Source organism: Lampris incognitus, chromosome 12 (assembly GCF_029633865.1).
Source record: "Lampris incognitus isolate fLamInc1 chromosome 12, fLamInc1.hap2, whole genome shotgun sequence".
Taxonomy (NCBI): Eukaryota; Metazoa; Chordata; class Actinopteri; order Lampriformes; family Lampridae; genus Lampris; species Lampris incognitus.
Window position 1 is genome coordinate 6,841,390 of NC_079222.1, and position 24,619 is coordinate 6,866,008.

General features: G+C 43.6%; 1 protein-coding gene across 1 annotated transcript in view; it reads left to right on the forward strand.

The window, feature by feature from the left end:
• sh3bp2 (SH3-domain binding protein 2) overlaps positions 1–21,592 on the forward strand; it is a 50,246-nt gene extending 28,654 nt beyond the window's left edge. The window contains exons 2-13 of the mRNA XM_056291187.1: positions 3,747–3,883; positions 4,349–4,451; positions 5,775–5,892; positions 6,736–6,803; positions 10,582–10,667; positions 11,639–11,716; positions 13,725–14,469; positions 15,710–15,839; positions 19,819–19,874; positions 20,064–20,139; positions 20,779–20,838; positions 21,455–21,592. Coding sequence (XP_056147162.1) covers positions 3,747–3,883; positions 4,349–4,451; positions 5,775–5,892; positions 6,736–6,803; positions 10,582–10,667; positions 11,639–11,716; positions 13,725–14,469; positions 15,710–15,839; positions 19,819–19,874; positions 20,064–20,139; positions 20,779–20,838; positions 21,455–21,592 — 1,795 coding nt within the window. The remainder of the gene's footprint in view (positions 1–3,746; positions 3,884–4,348; positions 4,452–5,774; positions 5,893–6,735; positions 6,804–10,581; positions 10,668–11,638; positions 11,717–13,724; positions 14,470–15,709; positions 15,840–19,818; positions 19,875–20,063; positions 20,140–20,778; positions 20,839–21,454) is intronic.
• The last annotated feature ends 3,027 nt before the right edge of the window (positions 21,593–24,619 follow it).

Consider the following 24,619-nt stretch of genomic DNA (forward strand, 5'->3'; position numbering starts at 1 on the left):
CCGGGTTACGAACGAGTTCTGTTTTTGAGTCTGTTCGTAGGTCGCATTTGTGTGTAAGTGGGAACAGTTACGCACAGTTCACATCTAGCATCAATTAGTCAAATGTTTGTCTTTGTATATAGTATATATTTTACCTAAAACATCATAAATATGATAATGGGGTAATAATAATAAATGTAACTACAGTACAGACCTAGAGCGGGTCGTGACTGGTGAGGCCGGCCGTTTGACGCCAGAAACGAGAGCCCGCTTGCGGCTCGCCCCACCGGGTGAGGGAAAAAACAATAAGAGCGTTTCACCTCTCTCTGAACACTATTATTTCCACTTTCGTTTCAGTCGTGATCGTTTTCCTGTTCTTCAATGCATCACCATCACTTGCATGTTTTGTCAATACGACCCATTGTGTGTAACTGGATTTTTTAAAATAATAGGCTTTACAGAGGTCAGTTCGTAAATTTGAGTATTCATAAGACAGGCGTTCGTAACCCGGGGACCTGCTTTACTCAATATTGTAGCGAATTCGGGGGGCAGTCCGGGAACCGCCACAGCCGGGACGCGAACCCGTGTCTCCCGCTCCGCAAGCGACAACGTTAACCAGTCGACTAAAGGGTCCGACCCGTTAGTCAAGGACCAACGTGTCTACTTATCCATGCACGTTACACTATGAACACTTGGTTCTTCGTTATGCCGCTCCACACCACTGGGGGGGCGTAAAATGATTACAAGACCGCTAATTAATGGTAGATGGACTGCACTTATATAGCGCTTTTCTAGTCCGCTGACCGCTCAAAGTGCTTTACAGTGTATGCCTCACATTCACCCATTCACACACATTCATACTAAAAAGATGGCAGTGTTGTGCATGCTACACCAGGGCATGCAGACAAATCAGGCGCCAGAGTAAAAAAGTAAATGTATTAGCGTTCTCTCACATTTGTTGGTTTAAAAAGCAGTGAAAATAAGGTTTGCAATGGAAATGGCTTTGCTAGATGAGCAAAATGAGCCAATTTTCTGGCATTGAGCAGGAATAAATTACGGAAGGACGGATGGCTTAGTTTTATGAGTGTTCATATGAGCATTCACTCATTAGCGGGAATCATTCGTTTACATCAAACTCTATCTTCCAGTTGTGTTTTTACCATGGGTGTAGTTTTTCTCTTAAGTTATACTTTATTAGTCCACTTGTGACAACAGACGCTAGTAATGCTATGTTGCCCAAGGTAGGGGGAGAACAGCACTGTCAGGGGTCGTCGGGATGAAATGCCTTAACCACGGGCATGTGACCGTATCTGGGAATCTGATATAAGCATCCTTCTATGTTCAGTGAAGGCCAAACCAGGATTATTCAGCCATTCCTGGGATTCGATCCTGTTACTGTCTACATGCTTTGCTTACTACCAGATTATCAGCCAACCCCATTAAGAAACCTGTCTGCTGTTGAAACTGAAACATCTCAGGAGCTGAATAATTGAATTTGATTATCGCACATCTTCACTTGTAACAACAAACAATCTGCTCCAACTGTATCGAAGTTATGTTTTTGGAAAAATGTTTTTCAGGGATATTGTGAAAAAAAATAGGACCGGAAGGTGTGCTTCAGTTATCGGGTCATCACACTGCTCAGCCTCCCTAGAAAGGTCTACTCTAGGGTGCTGGAAAGGAGGCTCCGACCGATTGTCGAACCTCGGATCCAGGAGGAGCAATGTGGATTCCATCCTGGCCGTGGAACAACGGACCAACTCTTTACCCTTGCGGAAGTGCTGAGGGAGGCATGGGAGTTTGACCAGCCAGTCCACATGTGTTTTGTGGACTTGGAGAAGGCTTACGACCGTGTACCCCGGGGCAGTTGCATCAAGCCATCCGGTCCTTGTATAACCAGAGTTATACAAAAATACCCTTGTGTCTGCATTGTTGGCACAAAGTCAAACATGTTTTTGTTGGGTGTGGACTCCGCCAAGGTTGTCCCTTGTCTCTGATTCTGTTTGTGATATTCATGGACAGGATCTCAAGGCGCAGCCAAGGTGAGAAGGAGTGTCTGTGAATGTTCTCATTCATCCAGGTCATGGTTATCCAAAGGAATTGAGGAGTGTGTCCATTTTGGGGAATCTCAGAATTGCATCTCTGCTCTTCGCAGATGATGTGGTTTTGTTGGCGTCATCAGAACGCGACCTCCAGCGTACACTGGGGCGGTTTGCAGCTGAGTATGAAATGGTCGGGATGAGAGTCAGCACCTCCAAGTTGGAGACCATGGTTTTCTACCGGAAAATGGGGGATTGCCCCCTCTGGGTTGGAGATGGGTTTTGCTTCAAATGAAGGAGTTCAAGTATCTCGGGGTCTTGTTCACGAGTGAGGGTAGGATGGAGCGGGAGATTGACAGGCATATTGGTACAGCATCAGCAGTAATGCGGACGTTGTACCGGACAGTTGTGGTGAAGAGGGAGCTGAGCCGGACAGTGTTGAGCCACTGCTCCTTCACGTCAAAAGGAGCCAGTTGAGGTGGTTCGGGCATCTGATTAGGATGCCGCCTGGGCGCCTTCCTTTGGAGGTTTTCCGGACATGTCCAACTGGGATGAGACCCCGGGATAGACCCAGAACTCACTGGGGGGACTACATGTCCAATCTGGCCTGGGAACACCCTGGGATCCCCCAGGAGGAGCTGGAGGGCACTGCTGGGGAGAGGGACGTCTGGAGTGCCCTACTTAGCTTGCTGCCACCGCGACCCGACCCCTGGGAAGCGGCTGATGATGAGATGAGATTGTGAAAAAAGGAAATCAGCTCACCGTTCATTTAGTTAGGTTTTTGTTTTTGTTTTTTGGGGGGGGTTTTTTGTTTTGTTTGTTTTTGGTTTTTTTTACAAGATTTGAAGATTCAATCCAAGATCAGATGACATATTAAGGTAGATATGTTTGCAGTTTACAGTTGGATGTTGAGTTTGAACGTACCTGTTACATTTCCTATGATTTCCTGCTTCTTTGCAAAAGGAGATTTCCTCATTCCAAACCAGTGCAGCATCTACTTTTAGAAACATTTGACTTTGAATGTGATCATTTTATTTTATTCTCACTCAGCCCCACTAATAACCACACATTTCTCCTCGAAGGGGTCTCAAAACTCCTAACTATTTTACCTGTGTGTCCAAGTAAGTTAGTACTTACACAAAGTTTGACTTGGGAGAGATGCTCAGGTCATAAAAACATGAATATATTCAAACACCGCTTTACAGCTGACAGTCTATCTCTGAAGTATTTTACTTGAGAATGATTTTACTTGGGAGTTGCATTCAAAAGTCTGATATGTTTGCGTATGTACAGAGATTCAGTAGGAAAGTGGTGTTTGTGATTATGGAAAGAATCCACTGGAGGTTTTCGGTCTAGCAGTTAAAACAGAAAAAGCAGCTCAATTACTGCAAGTACATTTAAAATGTGGTTACAGTCATTTTAATTGTACTGACTGAGAGCTCGAAGCTGCTTTCACTTAGCAGTGTGTGTGTGTGTGTGTGTGTGTGTCTGTGTGTATACATGGATGTGCACACTCCAATGCTTTGCTAGCTAGCTGTGAGTTGCGCAGTTACCCGCCACCTATGTGTGTCTGTTCTCCTCTCATCCTCTCTCTTTCATCATCCTCCGAACAACAGATATATGTTGTGAACGTACACACATGTAATTATGGTGTTTCCAGAGCTCTGCTCTATAACCCAGACTCTCCTCATCTCCTTTCCTCTCTCCTCTCCTCCTTCACTTTAGCAGCATGACATCCCCAGAGATGTGCTGGCCAGTGCCCATGCGAGCCATTGGGGCCCAGAACCTCCTCACCATGCCGGGAGGAGTCTCCACGGCCGGATATCTCCACAAGAAGGGAGGAAGCCAGTTCAGCCTCATGAAGTGTGAGTGGGGATACAGCACCATCACGTTGAACCGTTTTCCTTAACATGCCGGTGTACCATACGGATTTATTGATCACTTCAGATTGTTGGCAATGGCTTATCTGCCTGTTATATCCTGCTTATTTACATGTTCGACATAAATCATCATTCATCCATTCAAGAAAATATTATTCATTCATTCATTCATACTAGGTACTACTATATTTTCAAGGTATTACTTTATATTATTTACACATTTGTTTGTTTCTGTACTGCACTTGTTCTCATCTTTATTTTCTGTTTCTATCTGTTTGAAGCTGTACATTCCGGTTTACATATAAGGATTTATATCGTGTATTATTATTCCAGTTTCAATGTTATTTCATCATGTCCATTTAACGCCCGCACAGCAGATACACGCTGTGCCGGAAATGGATGTCGTCCGGACGTCCACTAAGTAAAGTATATATGTTGTCTCCGTCTCAGGGCCACTACGGTACATCATCATCCATAAGGGCTGCGTCTACTACTTCAAGAGCAGTACTTCTCCTGCCCCACAGGGGGCCTTCTCGCTCAACGGCTATAACAGGTGAGTTTCCTATCCCCGGAAAAGACCTTTTCTCTTCATTGTCCTCACATGCGTCAAACAAACTAGATCTTAAGACCACCACGTCTTACCACGTCGGACAGCTGAGATGTTTGCCCCTTGCTAGCAATCGGTCCACATTGTCCCGCTGTCTTCTGCCTACTGCCCACTTGTATGGACTTCCTGTCTCGGTGGCCCTGACCTGGATTCAAGACAAACCGAAGTGGCTTTTTCTAAGTGGGTTGTACTTTGATAAATTTGGTGCATATCTGATCTACTTCCTGGTTCAAGTTACAGGAAGTAGCAGCCTGTACGTACCGTAGGTAGCAGTAACCGTCCATAAACTACCTGGCCAGCACAATAGAGAAGTCATAGACCTCCGTCTGCAGCAGCGCAGTCAAATGAACTAAATACACCTTCAACCACCTCCAGTGATTAATGGTCTTTGTCATATTGTCAGATTAAAAAACTGTTTCTAGAATATACAAACTCTTATTGAAATTATGTTATGTTGGGTCCGCGGTGGTGTAGCGGTCTAAGCATCGGCTTTGTGTCGATGCAGTTGCCCACTGGGGACCAGGGGTTCGCGCCCCGGTCTCGTCAGATCCGACTATGGGCGGACTCGATGAAGCAGCAATAATTGGCAACGCTGTCTTCGGGAGGGGGGCGGAGTTGGCTTGTGTTCATCACATGAATGCGTCTCGATATGTGTCGGAAAAAGCAGTGGTTCGGCCTGGATTCGCCTTGTCATGAAAGTGGCGAGGCGAATCCTTCGAGACTGCCGGCCGGGGAGATGCAGTTGGAAACGCATGTATGAGGGTGGGTCTTTGAATTAACATGTCCAACATGTCTGGGTAGAGACGCCGTTACAGACGCACCATAACTACCACCAAGGCATTGCAGTATTTACAGGCGTTGGACAGCGGCCATTTTAAATTGTTTAAAAATAGTACTAAAGTTGTTAAAATGTTAATTTTGGTGTCAGTTAATTTCATAACAGACATACTAACATATGTAATGCATTAATATCTCAGTTGGGTATTTATCTTGACAGAATATAGAGTTTAAAAACCAGTGGTCATTTTGACTGCCCACGGTCGTTTTAGGTAGGAGTGAGATCTCGGTCATTCGAGTAAGACTCGTGTTTTGTTGTCGCATATGACACCGTTGTAAAGCTGAGTCCCATGGTGGTCCCATGTCCAAAATCCACTAAATTACCTCAAAAAGTAAAATGACCAATATGCAGAAGGGCAAAACCTACAAAATGAAGTGCCAGGCTGGATGAAGGTTTGAGGTTTAACCTTTGATATGAATCATGTTTCACAGGGTGATGAGAGCAGCAGAGGAGACCACATCCAGTAACGTGTTCCCATTCAAGATTGTCCACTTCAGCAAAAACCACAGAACATGGTTCTTCTCCGCCGCCAGCGAGGACGAAAGAAGGGTCAGATGTTTCCACATACTCTACACACACACACACACACACACACACACACACATACTCATATATGTTTATATACATGCATCCACACACTTGTAGAACACTTGAGGACATATATGTATACTGTGTAAAAAATGAATTTATAGAGGAAGATGAAGATACTTTTATTGCCACAGTACGTACTTACAACGAAATCCATTCCCTGCATTTAACCCATCCTCTAAACACACACTGACAGCTGTGCTGGAGTATTACGCTTAGCATGCATGTCATGCAAATCGCTTATTCACAGACATTAAGAAATAGCTCACATAAAGACATATTATACACACAATACTGTATCTAGTTTTGAATACTATTCACACCCACATACACAGACATACCATACCTACTTCACATGTCATGAATACGCCTATTGCTGCTAACATAGGATATTTATATAAATGGATATTTATTTATTTAAATAAATAAATATTAAATAAAATATAAAAATATTAAATACATATTTATTTAAATAAATTTGTAATTTGTGATATTGGGCTATAACAAATAAAATTGACTTGACATGTAAATCCATCACAAAAATATAGTTTATTATTTACATGTTTTTATACATACTATATGTATGAACATATTGGACATCAGCAAATACTATGTAATATGACAGGTTACATGCCAAGTTTATGCCGGCAAGAGAAATACTGCAGTGTATTTGTGTGTTTATGGGTTGTCTGAAAAGTCTCACAAGAGGTTTATCAGAGGTACCAAGACAAATATTATGACAGTGTGGTTGTGCTGAATTGCCCCTCTGGGCTAAATAAAGTTGTTTGAATGTGAATTTTTCAGAAATGGATGCGACACCTGCGGAAGGAGATAGACCATTATAACGACAGGAGAGAATCACACATCCCCAGGTATGTGTGCTTTAAATAAATGCCACATACAGTTTTGTCGAGGCTATACAACAGGATAAATAGCTCTCCATTTTGTGATAAATTAGTTGGCAGAATGTAGCATTAATTTTCAGACTAAACATACAGTCAAACAGAATTGTCTGAATGACTTGGAAAAAACAAGCTGAGTTTTTCCATGTGTGCATGCAAAAAGTCCCTCCATTCATCTTAATTTCATCTTCATCATCTCCTATCATAAACTGAAAGTACATGCAAATATTACTAAGGTTACACCAGCGGACAAAGCTGTGAGCATCCCTCCATTCATCTTAATTTCATCTTGCATCATCTGCTGTCATACACATTGAAAGTACATGCAAATATTACTGAGGTTACACCAGCGGACAAAGCTGTGAGCAGACAGCTGGTTTCACTGGAAACCTTTAGTAAACCACAACAAGTGCATGAATTACAATTGTTAGTTCCTTTAATAATAGTGCCAGAAAATGCCTAATCTGTCTGTGGACTGGGCTGATCAACTTATCGTTTCTGTGCAAAGACATTTTATTTGCAGGCCAATTTATTTTAGTTTACTATTTAAGTTGATGATGTAGTTTTCTTTTTAACAAGCTTTTATTTTTAATCATTGACTGCATTTCATTATTAATCACACATCCCCAGGTATGTGTACTTTGAATAAATGCCAAATACAGATTTGTTGATGCTATATAATATGATAAATATCACTGCATTTTGTGATAAATCATTGGGCAGAATTCAGCACATTTTAATTTTCAGACTACACATATAGTCAAACAGAACTGTCTAAATTAATATCTAATATATAATAATAATAATAAATACAGTTAAATAGTATAATAATAATATGTAATATGTAATGAATACTGAATATCTTCAGTATTAAGCACACCTGATATTAAAGGGGCATGTTTTTATTTGTTAACGCACGTGTTTTCCAACAATATTAATTTGAGTGTCAATATGTCCAATCAAAATGGATGACAGATCAATTTTAGTCAATTCATTAAGGATAAATGAATTTTTGCTTTCTCGAGGATGAAAAGTTCAGGGTTTTTCGTTGCTGAAGAGTGTGATAAATAGCCATGGAAATTAATTGGATTTTAACAATTAGTTTCGGCAGGAGCAGTCCAGTGAATAGTTTCATCTCATTGCACAATATTTTCAAAACGGATTTGAACATTCATAAATCTTACAGCCAGAGGAGTTCTGCAAAATATCTGTCCACCAAGAACTTATTATTTAAGGGTCCAAAGTTTGATTTTGAACTCTTGGTTGGCTAATCTGTCCAGGAGAAGCCAACACAGTACCCATAACTGCAATGCCGAGGTGCCCTTTAGCAAACAACCGTAAACCAAATATTCCAGTAAGGCGGGTACGTGGCGACCAGTAAAAAAACTGTGGGTGCGTTGGGGATCTCCCAGTGAGGAAAAGTTGAAGATAGTGGTTTTACTGGGCAGCTGCCAGCTGTGTGTCTGGTTCAGGACGTTTCTGCGGATCAGAGACTCAAACAGAGAAGTTTTTGTCCCTTTCGTGACTCATGTTGCTGAAAGCCACCGAAAGCGGTGATTTAGGGCTGTGATCAGACAGATGGATGACCTAGATTGGGCTTCGAGAGTTCCTCAGGTGGTTTGTGTTTCTCTGCAACTTACTGCTTACCGACACATTTTAGTGCCAACTGCTTTGTGGTAACGTGAATAAGTTGTGCCATGGTGATTCGACTTTTAATTTACAGCCAGACCAAAAAGTTTAAAAATCCTCTGACGAAAACATCAATACTACCTACTTTATAAAACCTTATAGGGTAGATTTGTGTAAAATATTTGGTTATGTCTTTGGTAAATAAGCCGACACTAAAAGGTGACGTGAAAATACCACTATTTAAATGAATTAAGTAAAAAATAGATATATGTTTGTTTATTTAAATATATATAAAATCTTCTTTTTTTTTTTTTTTTTTTTTTTTAACTAGTCAACACACCCACAAATGACCAGCGGGGCTTTGCCGTGAGGGGATACTATCTGCAGTGGAAAATGAAATCCCAACAAGTAAAGCGGGTAGAGTCGGATAGAGTAGAGTCGAGTTGAACCAGTACCATGCAGTGGAAACAGGGCAATAGATGGCCTCTTTGACTCCCCGTTCAAACCAATCATATTCCTCCCTATCAAGGATGTGTACATCCTCATCCTTGAAAGAGTGGCTCCTGGCTTGTGGATGGGTGTAGACTGTGGAGTCCTGGCCTGATGAGGTCGCTCCTCGTTATTTTCCAAACACTACATCTCAGCTGATTTCCGACCCCAAAACATGCCGCACCAGAAATTGGTCCACCCCAAGGATCGGGACCCCCGGCACAAAGAGAGCAATATAGTGCACGCTGTTAAGTGCCAGGAGGGTCGCCGTGACTTGTACAGTGGGGAAACCAAACAGATGCTGGCCAAGAGGATGGCACAACGCAGCAGAGCTAACACGTCAGGCCAGGATCCCACAGTCTACACCCATCTACAGGCAGGACCCCATAGTCTACACCCATCTACAGGCAGGACCCCACAGTCTACACCCATCTACAGGCAGGACCCCACAGTACACCGATCTACAGGCAGGACCCCACAGTCTACACCCATCTACAGGCAGGACCCCATAGTCTACACCCATCTACAGGCAGGACCCCACAGTGTACACCCATCTACAGGCAGGACCCCACAGTCTACACCCATCTACAGGCAGGACCCCACAGTCTACACCATCTACAGGCCAGTGGCCACTCTTTCAGGGATGAGGATGTGCACATCCTTGATAGGAAGGAACGCTGGTTTCAACGGGGAGTCAAAAAGGCCATCTATGTGAAGAGAAAATGACTATCCCTGAACCGGGTGGGGCTAAGAGTACATCTGTCACCATCTTACAATGCTGTGATTGCAAACATTCCCAAATCCCCTGTGAATAGTACACATGACCATTTTAACTCTAGTTAATGGTCACGACAATTTGCATATCAATCAATCAACTGATTGTTGGTTTGGGTCATTATGCCACTGTATTATTTATAAGGGTGGGGTACCTGCAGTCACTGTATTGTTTATATGGGTGGGGACACCTGCAGTCACTGTATTGTTTATAAGGGTGGGGACACCTGCAGTCACTGTATTGTTTATAAGGGTGGGGGTACCTGCACTCCCTGTATTGTTTATAAGGGTGGGGGTACCTGCAGTCACTGTATTGTTTATAAGGGTGGGGGTACCTGCACTCCCTGTATTGTTTATAAGGGTGGGGGTACCTGCAGTCACTGTATTGTTTATAAGGGTGGGGGTACCTGCACTCCCTGTATTGTTTATAAGGGTGGGGGTACCTGCAGTCACTGTATTGTTTATAAGGATGAGGGTACCTGCACTCCTTGTATTGTTTATAAGGGTGGGGTACCTGCAGTCACTGTATTGTTTATAAGGGTGGGGTACCTGCAGTCAGGTGAGACTGAAGAGGTCACTTAGATGAGTGATAACACGTGTCTCTCAGTAAACGTTGTGTTCAGATGAACCGATTCACCTTTCTGAGATTTCTGCACCTGGGTTATTGAGCATGCACCAAGACAAAGCTCAAAGCCTGTTGTGTCATCACTACAGCAGATGGTATTTTACTTAAAGTAGAAATATTTGCCTGTGCACCTGCTCCGTGTTAGGGTTAGTGATACAGGAGTTTTATGAGTAAACTCTGGACAGTAAGATTCACTCTTAATACACAAATGACTTCTTTTTTTTACCGTAGTGACTCAGACTCAGATGCTGACAGTTTCTACGGCACCATCGAGAGGCTTATGGATATTAAACATACTGTAGGCAATCCAGAGGATGGTAAGATGTCTTGAAACACACACACACATACACTCTCTCTCTCTCTCTCTCACACACACACACACACACACACACACACAATCACATACAAGTAGACAACTAAATAAATAGATTCACACAAACAGTAGAGTGTTCCAGTTTTACATCCTGGGTTACCTTGTTTTTTGTTTTTTGTTTTTTGGGGGGGGGGTAAATTAATTTACAACCTCAAATGGTTTGTAATCAAGACAAATTGAAAAGATTGGGAATTTCTATTCTGTGTAAAACAGTAAACAACCTTCATTTGCAGTCCCATGCACTTCCAAATATTTATGTGTCCAAGTACTTTTTGGCGGCACGGTGGCGCAGTGGTTAGCGCGGTCGCCTCACAGCAAAAGGTCCTGGGTTCGAGCCCCGGGGTAGTCCAACCTTGGGTGTCGTCCTGGGTTGTCCTCTGTGTGGAGTTTGCATGTTCTCCCCTTGTCTGCGTGGGTTTCCTCCGGGGGCTCCGGTTCCCTCCCACAGTCCAAAGACATGTAGATCAGGTGGATCGGTCGTACTAGATTATCCCTAGTTATGAATGTGTGTATGTGTGTGTGGGCCCTGTGATGGTCTGGCGGCCTGTCCAGGGTGTCTCCCCGCCTGCCGCCCAATGACTGCTGGGATAGGCTCCAGCATCCCCGCGACCCTGAGAGCAGGATAAGCGGTTTGGGTAATGGATGGATGGATGATCCCAAACAGCCACTCCTCTCGTCTGCCACAGACCCCTGTCCCCCAAAATGTCCTTTTTATACGCTATCATCAAGGATGAGAAAGGGGCGAATACACCAACCTGCAAACAAAAACAAATGAAACACTCACACACGCACAAGCACACACATACCATCATATCATATACTTGCACTGTTCTATGCTGTACTATACTTGCACATGGACAGAGACATAGCATAGAGTCCATCACCATTTTTTTTTTGTCTCTTCCCTGTGTAAAGACTACATGGAGGAGGACGATGATGAGGAAGAGGAGGACTATATTAGACCTGATACTGACTGTTCACCAACAACCCCAGGTAAAGTACACACACAACACACAAATTCACAAACCGGCATACGCACAAACATAAGAACACAGATAATAATGCACACCACACAAAGCTGCATACAGAAACACATGGAAACACACACAAAACACACAAATACACGCAGCTGCTAACACAATAATAACTCATCTATGAGTTTTGAGCTTGTCATTATCTTTATAGCACGCATTAGGTGTAAACATTAAGGTAAATGTGCCTCTCGCAGGTCACAGGATGTAACACCTACTGGGCAAAGTAGCATCGAGGTCATTGTCTTAGTTTCATTAGTTTTTCACAACGGTGATGGACAGGTTGAAGGACGAGATCAGGCAGGAGTCTCTCCGTGGACTATCATGTTCGCAGATGACATTGTGATCTGTAGCGAGAGTAGGGTGCAGGTTGAGGAGAGCCTGGAGAGGTGGAGGTATGCACTGGAGAGAAGAATGAAAGTCTGGAGGAGCAAGACGGAATACCTATGCGTGAATGAGAGGGAGGACAGTGGAAGAATGGTGAGGATGCAAGGAGTAGAGGTGATGAAGGTCTAGGAGTTTAAATACTTGGGGTCGGCTGTCCAAAGTAATAGGGAGCGTGGAAGAGAGGTGAAGAAGAGAGTGCAGGCAGGGTGGAGTGGGTGGAGAAGAGTGTCAGGAGTGATTTGTGACAGAAGGGTACCAGCAAGAGTTAAAGGGAAGGTTTACAAGATGGTTGTGAGACCAGCTATGTTATATGGTTTGGAGACAGTGGCACTGATGAAAAGACAGGAGGTGGAGCTGGAGGTGGCAGAGTTGAAGATGATAAGATTTTCACTGGGAGTGACAAAGGACAGGATTAGGAACGAGTATATCAGAGGGACAGCTCAGGTTGGACGGTTTGGAGACAAAGCAAGAGAGGCAAGATGGAAATGGTTTGGACATGTGTGGAGGAGAGATGCTGGGTATATTGGGAGAAGGATGCTGAATATGGAGCTGCCAGGGAAGAGGAGAAGATGAAAGCCAAAGAGGAGGTTAATGGATGTGGTGAGGAAGGACATGCAGGTGGCTGGCATGACAGAGGAAGATGCAGAGGACAGGAAGAGATGGAAACGGATGATCCGCTGTGGCGCCCCCTAATGGGAGCAGCCGAAAGTAATAGTAGTAGTAGTAGTAATTTCATTAGTTTTTCATTTTAAAGTCTGACCAAATTTGCAACATAATGTCATCAGACACACCCATTTACACACAGCCAATCATACCATAATCATCAAAATATGAAACCCCACGTACTCTTGTTTATACTTGTCACTCAAAGGTCAGCTCATGAATATTAATAAGGACTAGACCACTCCCTCACGGTGCTTGATATTTGAAAAGAGTTATGGAAAAGGTATAAAAACACAATATTAGTCATTTACAAATAAAAGGCTGTTTCTGAATGTCATGTTTAGGATATTTAGACAAAGTGAAATCTGATTACTTATTATTATTTTGGTCTGACTTAGTAATTGTTTTTAATCGTTGTACTTATTCCGCCAGTTTGTCATGTTCACCAATTAGAAATAATGTAGTGTTCATCAGTCACATTGACCTAGGCCACCTTTGGATTTTACAGAAATACACTTGTCAAATTTATCAAAAATACAGGATATACTTCCATCTCGTTTATTTACAGTATTGATGATAGTCATGGTTAACAGCTTTCACATAAGATGGTTCTTCTGACCTGAAGAGAACATGAGGGACAATAGTAGGGTGGCAGTAGCTCAGGAGGTAGAGCAGGTCATCTAGGAACTGGAGGGTTGCCGGTTCGGTCTTCGGCTCCTCCTGGCAAAAATGTGGAGGTTTCCCTGAACTGCTGCTGATGAGCCAGTTGTTGTCTAGCTTGGTTGATACCATCATCGGTGAACGTGACGCGTTGATTAATTGCACAGCGCTTTGAGTGGTTGTTACATCTAGATGAGCGCTATATAAAATGCAGTCCATCCAGAAGCTGATTTTATTTTATCTGTCTGTCACCTCTTCAGGTAGGCCCGCCGGCCCTCCGCCCTCCTACCCCCCTCCCCCCGTCCCAGCCGCGCTCCACCATTGGCTAGATTCCAGCCCAGGGTTCCACAAAGGCCCTCCCCCTCCTATCCCTTTGCCCAGTAAAATGCCTCCCAGTTCACTGGCTAAGAAACCACCTCCACCGTTCCCTCCTCCCACAATCCAGAAAGAGCTTTGCAACAAGGGTCCCCCTCCTCCCCTCCCCTTTGCCTCCCATCTGCAGAAGTCCTCGTGTCTCACCCCTCCTATCCCGCCGCCCCCCAACCAGAAGAAACAGCTCCAGGGCAGGATGTCTTCTATGCCGGAGGGAGGCAGCGACAAGGGAGACCGTAGGCCTCCGCCATCAGTGACCATCATATCCTCCGCCCTCTGCAGCCAATTCGAGAGCAAGATGTCCCTCAACGGTTCCGCCCACCACTCCTCCGCAGTCACCTCAGGAAGTCACTCACCCATCGCCAGTCGCCAAAGGATCCAGAGTAATCACGTCATTAAGCAGGGCCCTCCGCTCCCCCCGCCCAACACTGTGGGGTCCATCCAGAAAAATACAGGCCGCAGATATGGGGCACCTGAGCCCCACCTACCTCCCCCCTCCCTCCCTCCCATGTCTCCTCATTCACCTGCTCTTCCCAAACCGTCAGTGCCCAGCAGGCCTCTGGGCCCCAAACCTCCTCCACCCATCATTAAGCCTCCACTGCCCACAGCCAAGCCCAGAGGACCTCCCATCCAGTAAGCCACATTCAAACACAAGAACACAGTAGAGACAACATTTCTGTTGTATCTATTCTCTTCTGTTTTAGGGATGCAAAACAAGCATAACTACCGATTCTTTTTACCCACTCACAAGTAATGAGAAAGGGGGTGTCCGGGTAGCATAGCGGTCTATTCCGTTGCCTACCAACTTGGGGATCGCCGGTTCAAATCTCCGTGTTACCTCTGGCTTTGTCGAGCGTCCCTACAGACACAATTGGCCATATCTGTGGGTGGGAAGCCAGATGTGGGTATGTGTCCTGGTCTCTGCACTAGCGCCAACTCTGGTCGGTTGGGGTGCCTGTTCGGGGAGGAGGGGGAACTGGGGGGGAATAGCGTGATCCTCCCACATGCTACATCCCCCTGGCGAAACTCCTCACTGTCAGGTGAAAAGAAGCGGCTGGCGACTCCACATGTATCGTAGGAGGCATGTGGTAGTCTGCAGCCCTCCCCGGATCGGCAGAGGGGGTGGAGCAGCAACTGGGACGGCTCAGAAGAGTGGGGTAATTGGACGAGTACAATTGGGGAGAAAAGGGGGGGGGTGATCCACCAAAAAAAAAAAAAAATGAGAAAGGGTAGTGCAAAAAAAAAAAGAAAGCAGAGGCACAAAAACGACCAGTTCATCTAAATATGCTTGACCTCTTACACCAAAATACACAACCAACTTTTTTTTTTCATAAGTGCTTAAGAGGACTTACGGGTGTTTTTGAACGTTTTAGCCCATTAACTATAAATCACATGGTTACATTTACATTGACAGCTGACCATTTCATAAAACATACCAAGGTGTTTCATGTTTTTGGATGCATTTTCCTACTTTCCTGGAAGCTGGTGGTTTCCATTCATTTCAGTACAGTAAAAAAAAAATCATCTGGCAGAAAATTGAAACTTGCTTGAGATAGGTAACACATCACGGAGAAAATTCTGTCAACGCTGTACTGTTAATAATAGAAATAGGTCTGTAGTTATTGAGATTGAGAGGGTCACCACATTTATGCAATTGGGTAACTCTGGCACGTTTCCACATTGCTAGAACTTCACATGTGGATAAAGATAAATTAAAATGTTCTTATTAGTGTAAACTTAGTTGGCTCATATATCAAACTCTGAGTCTGAACAGGAGCGGTGAAATAATATTAACACAACACAACTGGTGTATGCATGCGGCATGTGGACACGCTCTGCTAACACATGTCAATACGTTCTATCTTCCTCTCAGAAGAACGTCTCCGGAGGGCCAGAGTTTCCGAAGCTCCCTGGACGAGATACCAGCAGACCGCAGGAAGAGCAGAAAAGACCCATCAAACCACAGTGGACGACAGGACCACTCTGATGAAGAATATGAGAATGTAAGAGCTGTTTCGACCGTTGATATCATCTGTTTCCAGCGAAAAATGAACTCGGGTTCAGCAGTAGGCAGGGGGTCGGAATCTATCACAGCAGGCTTTGAGCAGAGGGCAGGATTAAACCCCAGACAGGGGATCAGTCCATCACGGCGTCCCCACACACACAGAATTACTCACACGCCATTCAGATCTATCAGCAATCCACAGCTGAATTTCAGACTCTGTGGGTGAGACTGTGGGAGGAAACCCACGCAACACGGGGCGAACATGCAAACTACACATATTTCCCTGTTCCAGTTTGTGTGTGTGTGTGTGTGTGTGTGTGTATACTATATAGTAGCACAATTCATACACCAAGGTAATCCAAAGTGCTTAAATAAAGGCATAAAAAGACATTAAGTAAGACATACAAACCAAGACAACAAAGAGATTAATTACTAAGAAGAATATTAAGATAAAAGATTTTAAAAAAATAAAGGATAACCACGAATAAGCATAAGCAGTAAAATTAAAGGCAGAGGGAGGCAGAACCGCCCAATAATAACTGCGGGAATTCAGTTCACATGGACAACTAGTTTAAATGGGACGACTTAACCGGAAGACTCAAACAAAAGGACAAATTGTCGAACGGTCTCTCGCAGGACAAAACTCAGTTCAGTCCTCAAGTACATTTGCAGATTGTGGGTCTGACACATGGCACCATACAAGATGAATTTCTTAAAACAGGACCCACCGCAACCAACCACATAAAGATTGAGTACAATAGATAAATATGAAAAATAATGATAATGTGAATTAAAGATTAGGTAAAAGGTGGTACAAGTGAATGAAAAAAAAAAACAATTTTGATTAAAAGCTAAATAAAAAAGACTTTTTTATGGCTGAAATTGAATAAAAAGGGTTAAAGTGGGAGATAAAGTAGGGAAATGGTGAGAGCGCAGCTGTTGGTAGTGTGAAGATTCAGTTGAATTCATTGGAAAAAGTACCCTGAAACTTTAACACATCCAAAACCTGTCAGAACATGTGCATGTTTTGAGATTAGTTTTCGTTTCTATTTCCGTTGTACTTCAAGAACCGCAGAGGTTTGGACATGCGTCACTGAGAAACGACCGCTGTGCTTGCATGTCAGTTTTCCTGCGACGTTTCACACCATAAACAATATTAGCAAACAAATGAAGAGGTTTGTGCCAACAATCTTGTTTTCTATTATGTTTCACTGCTGTGTGAACATGAGATATGTCTCAAGAGACGGGACAAGTGCCAAGAGACGATGAAAGACTTCAGAAAGAGGAGAGCTGAATTGAGAAATCGACTTTTAGAAGCGATAAAGAGCAGCGGCACGTGCAGGGGAGACTTCCTGAATCATGATTTAAAGCCCCGCCTGAGCGTTCTTGGAAGTCAGACTCAGTATCTCCCCCTGACCGAGGGCAAAATCAGGTTCTGAGAACTCCAAACAGAACCACACCATCGCCATGGAAACACTTAAGAACCCATGAACCCAGTCTGATGGCGCAACACGTCTTGATAAGTCCCTATCATAGAAAAACACAACTAATATCCTTGATTAAAACAGAGGGCCCTCTTTCTCAGTAGCCATGGTAGCTAATATGGCTACTGTGCCGCCACACGGCGACAATGTGCTGTTTAATAGCCATGTGTTGTGCTATAGAAGAATGAGTTACGATACAATAAGATACGATAAAATGTGACACGATGCAAAATGATACAATATGATACGATGCAAAATGATACAATATGATACGATAAAATGTGACACGATGCAAAATGATACAATATGATACGATAAAATGTGACACGATGCAAAATGATACAGTATGATACGATAAAATGTGACACGATGCAAAATGATACAATATGATACGATAAAATGTGACACGATGCAAAATGATACAATATGATACGATGCAAAATGATACAATATGATACGATAAAATGTGACACGATGCAAAATGATACAACATGATACAATAAAATGTGACAGGATGCAAAATGATACAATATGATACGATAAAATGTGACACGATGCAAAATGATACAACATGATACGATAAAATGTGACACGATGCAAAATGATACAATATGATACGATAAAATGTGACACGATGCAAAATGATACAATATGATACGATGCAAAATGATACAATATGATACGATAAAATGTGACACGATGCAAAATGATACAGTATGATACGATAAAATGTGACAGGATGCAAAATGATACAATATGATGCGATGCAAAATGATACAATATGATACGATAAAATGTGACACGATGCAAAATGATACAACATGATACAATAAAATGTGATACGCTTTGATACAATATGATATGATATGACACAAACACAATTTGATATGACACAACTTCGTCAGATTCCTCTGAAATTTGCTTTGTGTCACAGCAGGCCCGTAAGAAACATCACACAAAAAAATCGACATAAATAACTGAATGCACATGTGAACACAACTGACTTATCACAACAGTTATGTTTTAATAGGCCTTTACACAAACAGCCAAAATTAGAAGACAAGAAAAAGAAATGACTGCTCATGACTTCAGATGCCGAGGTGAACTCTTCTTCCCCTGACTTTGTATTTCCTGTATTACACAAAGCGCTAAAATAAAACCTTTCTCGCTGTGCTGAGTGGGACGTCCACTCCTCCTCCCTCAGCTTTCTAAAGACACCCATTTGCATCATTGCTAATTTGAGTGTTTTGTTTCCTCCTCATCAGACTGTTGCACGCGGCGTCAGAGATTAGCGGGCGTTTGTCAACCTCCTGCCTCGTCTAATCTGATGATGTGGAAGTGGGATTAGCCGTAATGTTTATCTGATTTACTGGCTGGTTTTACTGCCACGTGGGCGTTTGTACAGCCAGCGTATTGTGTTTATTCTGTAATGTTATGTTGTCATGATATTTTTATGCCGAGCACATCTCTTGTGTGAGTGTGTTGGCTGTGTTTTATGTCCTCTTCAGTATTCCAGGTAAATCTTTTGTTGAAAACTGTTATTTTTTACTACTAGTTGTATTTTTTTACTACTAGTTGTATTTTTTTACTACTGGTTGTTGACACTGCTGCTGCATCACTTTTACTTTTCATCTTAAGAAATTATCTTATTCACCATTTGAACATTTTTTACACCTACCCTTATTAGTTTGCTGCTGATGTAAAAGTAAAATTAATTTAGGGTGTCCGGGTAGCGTAGCGGTCTATTCCGTCGCCTACCAACAAGGGGACCGCCGGTCCGAATCCCAGTGTTACCTCCAGCTTGGTCGGGCGTCCCTACAGACACAGCTGGCCGTGTCTGCGGGTGGGGAAGCCGGATGTGGGTATGTGCCCTGGTCGCTGCACTAGCGCCTCCTCTGGTCGGTCGGGAGGCGGGGGGCAACTGAGGGGAATAGCGTGATCCTCCCACGCGCTACATCCACCTGGTGAAACTCCTCACTGTCAGGTGAAAAGAAGCGGCCGGCGACTCCACGTGTATCGGAGGAGGCATGTGGTAGTCTGCAGCCCTCCCCGGAAGAGTGGGGGTAATTGGCCGAATACAACTGGGGGAAAAAAGGGGGGAAATTCCACAAAAAAAGTTAAATTAATTTATTCATTAAATGTTACTAAATTGCCTGAAAATTAGGACCTTTCTGCAGTTTGCTGTGAATGAATAACAAGTTTCTCTCCATACGTTTCCAATACTCTTTAAAGTTTTAAAACTTCACATTTAGTGAAGCGACAACAAGCGTTGAAGGTAAAAACAAAAGCTGAACGCAGCAGCAGTCAGTAAAGTCTGGCAGACACTTGATGTGCTTTTCTCTGCCTGCAAGCTGGGTGTTTCGTTCAAACACGGGTTCGAAACACCTGTCGAGGATTAATGCAGCGCCGTCCTCTCCTCTTTTCAGTCTTCTGTGCAGTCAGGCCTCTGTGTTAGACCAGGTTTGATTGCTCCTCTCCTGTGCCCGTCTGTAGGTTCAGCTGCCAGACTCGGTCTTCATCGACACAACTGAATCCAGCTGGGTGGAAAAGTAAGTAGTACAAAAAAATGTAAGCCCTTTTTCATTTAGATTTTGGACACATCTTACTCCCTCTAGTGGCACAGTAGGGAATTGCTTTTGGTGCAAGTTATTAGTGCGTGTGAGTGCCTGCCTGCACGTGCGTGTGTGCGGGACTAACCCCCTCCCCTGCTAACAAACGACCTGTGGTCACATTGACAGGCTGTTTAAGGAGAGCGCCATATCGCCACAGGACGGTCTCTATGGCATCAGGAACTCCAGCACCAAGACGTCCAAGGTAAACCAGCTCTCATCCATAAATGTAGATTTTTTTTTTCTTATTCTTGTGAAACGAGAGAAGCTCTCCCCCTAAAATGAGATGTAGAAAGTCTTGCTGATTGGGTAGGGGTAGAAGAAGAAACAGGTCTGAACACACACAGCGTTTTTAAACCCCAGTGAGACAAATGTGTAATTTGTTCTGACAAAGGGTCAGTAATGATATGATATTATTTATAATGATAATAATAATGATAATAGTATGACCTGGTGGCTTCGTCATTTAAGGTGTCATCACTCGGTCTTACTTCAAGGCCAGAATCACCAGTGTATTCTCATCCTGTGGCTTCATATATCAGTGCTTTGTAAAATATGGGTCCAGTTTTACAGTCTGGGAGTCAAAATAACACTCAAACATCTGCCCTTCGGCATCTGAACGAGATGCAACAGCTGTTCCGTAGACTTCAGTGTTAAACCTCCAACCTGATATATGAATATTGATAACACCATTAATAATACAGCACATAGTTAAATTAATAGTTTGGTATTTGTTCACTTATTTACCCCCCCCCCAACAATAAATGCAGAGAATGAATGGATGTATAGATGGATGGAAGTGGTCTGCCAGGGTCCAATTGTAAACTAATCGTCTGTTTACCAGGTGCTGGTGGTGTGGGATGTAAGTCTGGGAAAGGCCAGGAATTACAGACTGTTTGAGGAGGTAAGAGATGGCCTGCTGTCCTGTTATTTCTCCCTGTGGGAAAATAAATCCACAGCGTGTAATGAATAAGTTATCAATCTAATAAATAAGTTATTTAATGGTACTGTTTTGCTGGAGCTTGGCGCACACTGATATGATGACGTCATTTAAATAAGGAAGCAAGCCGGGTACGGCGTGCACGACACGCGGTATGCAGGTCGCTGCTGGTGCATGTAGTGCAGTGAACGAGATACATCGGCTGTTAACGAGTTCAGTATAATAAAGATAATAACATCAACTAGAAGAGTGTACTGTGTCCTGGTCGCTGCACTAGCGCCTCCTCTGGTCGGGCGGGGCGCCTGTTCAGGGGGGAGGGGGAACTGGGGGGGAATAGCGTGATCCTCCCACGCGCTACATCCCCCTGGTGAAACTCCTCACTGTCAGGTGAAAAGAAGCGGCTGGCGACTCCACATGTATGGGAGGAGGCGTGTGGTAGTCTGCAGCCCTCCCCGGATCGGCAGAGGGGGTGTAGCAGCGAAATGGACGGAAAAGTGGGGTAATAGGCCGGATACAATTGGGGGGGGGGGGCAACAAATGAATAAATGATTTATCTCTTTATAATTTCTTTGTTTAACAGGACCAGCGAGTCTTTCTGGACAATGATGTGACCTTCCCTTCTTTGTCTGCTCTTGTGGAACACTACCACAGTCATCCTCTGCCGCACCACGGCTCCCTCTGTCTGCAGAAGCCCTACGGATACGCACTGCCTAGGTGACCTTTGACCCCTACCAGCCTTGTGTAGCAGAAAATGTCGGCCGTTTAAAAAGAAAAAATCCCCGTTTTGCTGATTGGTTCCCATCACATGTACTCACCCCCCGAATGTCGATGTGGGAACTAAGACCGAGCCTTTTCTTACCGAGGCCTCTCATCCAGCACGCCGCGGCCCAAACACAGACAGCGAACGACCGGTTCATTCAGTCACGGTGGAACCATCGTCCTCCTGAGCACTTTCCATTTACCTTTACAAGCCATTTGCTGCCCGTCCGCACTTAAACTCTGTCAAAAACAGACGAATGAACACTCAGGTCTGCACGACTTCCATCCCCATGTTGCTGTTGTTGCTGTTGGTTTCTATCCGCTGGCCACGAAGCATCCATCAGTCTACACACCGACACATTCCTCTGTCTTCAGCACGGATGCCCAGAGCCTCGGCAGCTTCTGGAGCCTCAAAGAAAACACCCGATGATGGTTTGGACCAAACCCACACCTCACCTGCAAGGGGGGGGGGGACAGTCATGAAAACGAGCACATGATCAGGGGCATCCGGTTTAATGTGGGGTGTAAAATGAGAAAAAATACCAGAATAACCTGAAGCTAGCACCGCTGAAAGTTGATCAGTCAATCAAGCTTTATTCAGAGAGCGATACACAACATTTTAAAAAAATACAGAGAATATACAATTACACATTCAATTATAAATAAACATATCCATAAATAGACATAGAAAACACAACACACAAACTATACAAAAAGGGTAACTGTTGACCTGGTCAGGATGAGGGCCAAGTGTATTGTATTGTGTATAAGTGGACGCTTGTGCGTTCATGTGCGACGTAGAAATATCAGTACTGGCCTTCGTTAGCAGCATGTAACACAAGAGCATGCCAAGATGCCAGTTCATATTTATCACATCTGACACACTTACATTGCCAAATAAGTTGTATTGACCTTTATATCCAAACTGCAGACACACACTGTTTAAAAGAGGGAGAACGAGGGTGGTGTAGCAGGTATACGGGGGGCTTGAGTCCCAGATTTAGAGAAAGAGAGGAAGGTCAAACTAAACCTTTGCTGGAATTATTCCTGTTTTTCCAATTACACAAAAAAACACTTTTGCCAGGTGCTGAGATTTCTGGATTTCAAAGCAGCCCATGATCTTTAATTTGGTAAGCTAACCAGTAGAGGGCGCACAGATATTCAGAAATCCAATGCCCCCTCCACAAAGTAGGAGTCCTCATGCAATCCTCTTACAGCACGTTTCAGCTCTCCGGTATGGAGGAGCTAGCTTTGCAATACAACTCTAGAGTCCAGAAAGTCATTTCATGTGGCAAAAGCAGAACAAATAAAATTAGAGCTTTCTGAAAGGCAGTGGAACCCGTGCTGCGCTGGCTGGCCATGCTGCTGTTGGACGGGTACGCAGAACTGTCGTTCAACAAATAGCCACATGTGACAAGTCACTGATATTGTGTAGTTTTTGACATGATTTTCATTTTTAAATATTGTGCAGTATTTTATACTATGATGTGTTCTACAGAGTGCTACAGGATGATTACTCGTCATTGGACATTTCCTGTGGACTTCTGTGTTGGGCAGCGTGTGAAATTGTGAGGCGTCATTAGCTGTGTCACTTGAGGGCCAGCGTCGCCCCAGGTGTGCGCTGATGTTGTCGGATCTCCTGGTGGTCGCTGGTGGTCATGAGATTAGTTCCTGAGGACGCCTCCAGATTCTTACAAAACATTAGTTTCTTTGCCAGGTGCATTGATTCTGGATGATGCTGTTCAGCTCTAATAGAATTATGTGGGGTCAAGGTTCACGTGGGTGACGTCAGTTTAAAGACAGCAGGTAACAAATCTATGGCCGGCAAGGGACAACCTTTCCAAAGCCCCGGATCCTCTAAATTACCTTGATGTTGACTGACCGTGTCTTCTCAGGGGAGGAAAAGACATTGTAGAACCTGATAATGTAATAAATCCCCGATAATGTAATAACTTCCTGATAATGTAATAAATCCGTGATAATGTAATAACCCTGATAATGTAATAAAAAAGGCACTTGAGGACATTGAAAATGCAATAAAACCTGATAATGTAATAACTTCCTGATACTGTAATAAATCCCCGATAATGTAATAACTTCCTGATAATGTAATAAATCCCCGATGATGTAATAACCCTGATAATGTAATAAAAAGATGCACTTGAGGCCATTGAAAATGCAATAAAACCTGATAATGTAATAACTTCCTGATAATGTACTAAAGTGCATTTCCCGATAATGTAATAAACTATATATCATAGCTAACCCTAACCCTAAACCCTAACCCTAACCCTAATAACGTCCCGTTAATGTAACACATTATTACATTATTGGTAAGAAGTTTATTACATTATTGGGACATGCACTTTATTACATTATCGGGAAGTTATTACATTATCAGGTTTTATTGCATTTTCAATGGACTCAAGAGCAGATTTGTATTACATTATCGGGGTTATTACATTATTGGGAATTTATTACATTATCAGGTTCTACAGACGTCATATTACTGCAGTACTTTGCTGCAGCACTTTTACACACGACACACATGTAATCTGACACTCGTCTCCGCTTCCTGTTTGAAGAGCCAGTTTCAGGACCACACGCCACGTGGGCAGTTCTCAAGTGAACGCAGATTTCCTCACAGACGCCTTTTCCCCACCGAAACGCACCCTCCTGCACGACTCCCTGCATCCTCCGTGTGCAGAGCGTGGTGTGAAGAGGTGTGCTTCAGATTCAGTTTCAGGGCACGGCCCTTCAGGACACAGCCCTTCAACAACACACCACAAATGTCACCAATTACGACAGCGGGGAAATCCCCGGGGGGGGGGTTTCTTTCTTTCTTTCTTTTGAAATCCGATAAGTCAGATTTTTTTTTTTTTGTTTAAGCTGTGTGCGCGAGGCCACGACGGCGCTGTACAGTTCTCTTTTATATATATATATATTTATGGTGTGTACTGTAAATGTTATGTACGTATTGTAAAAA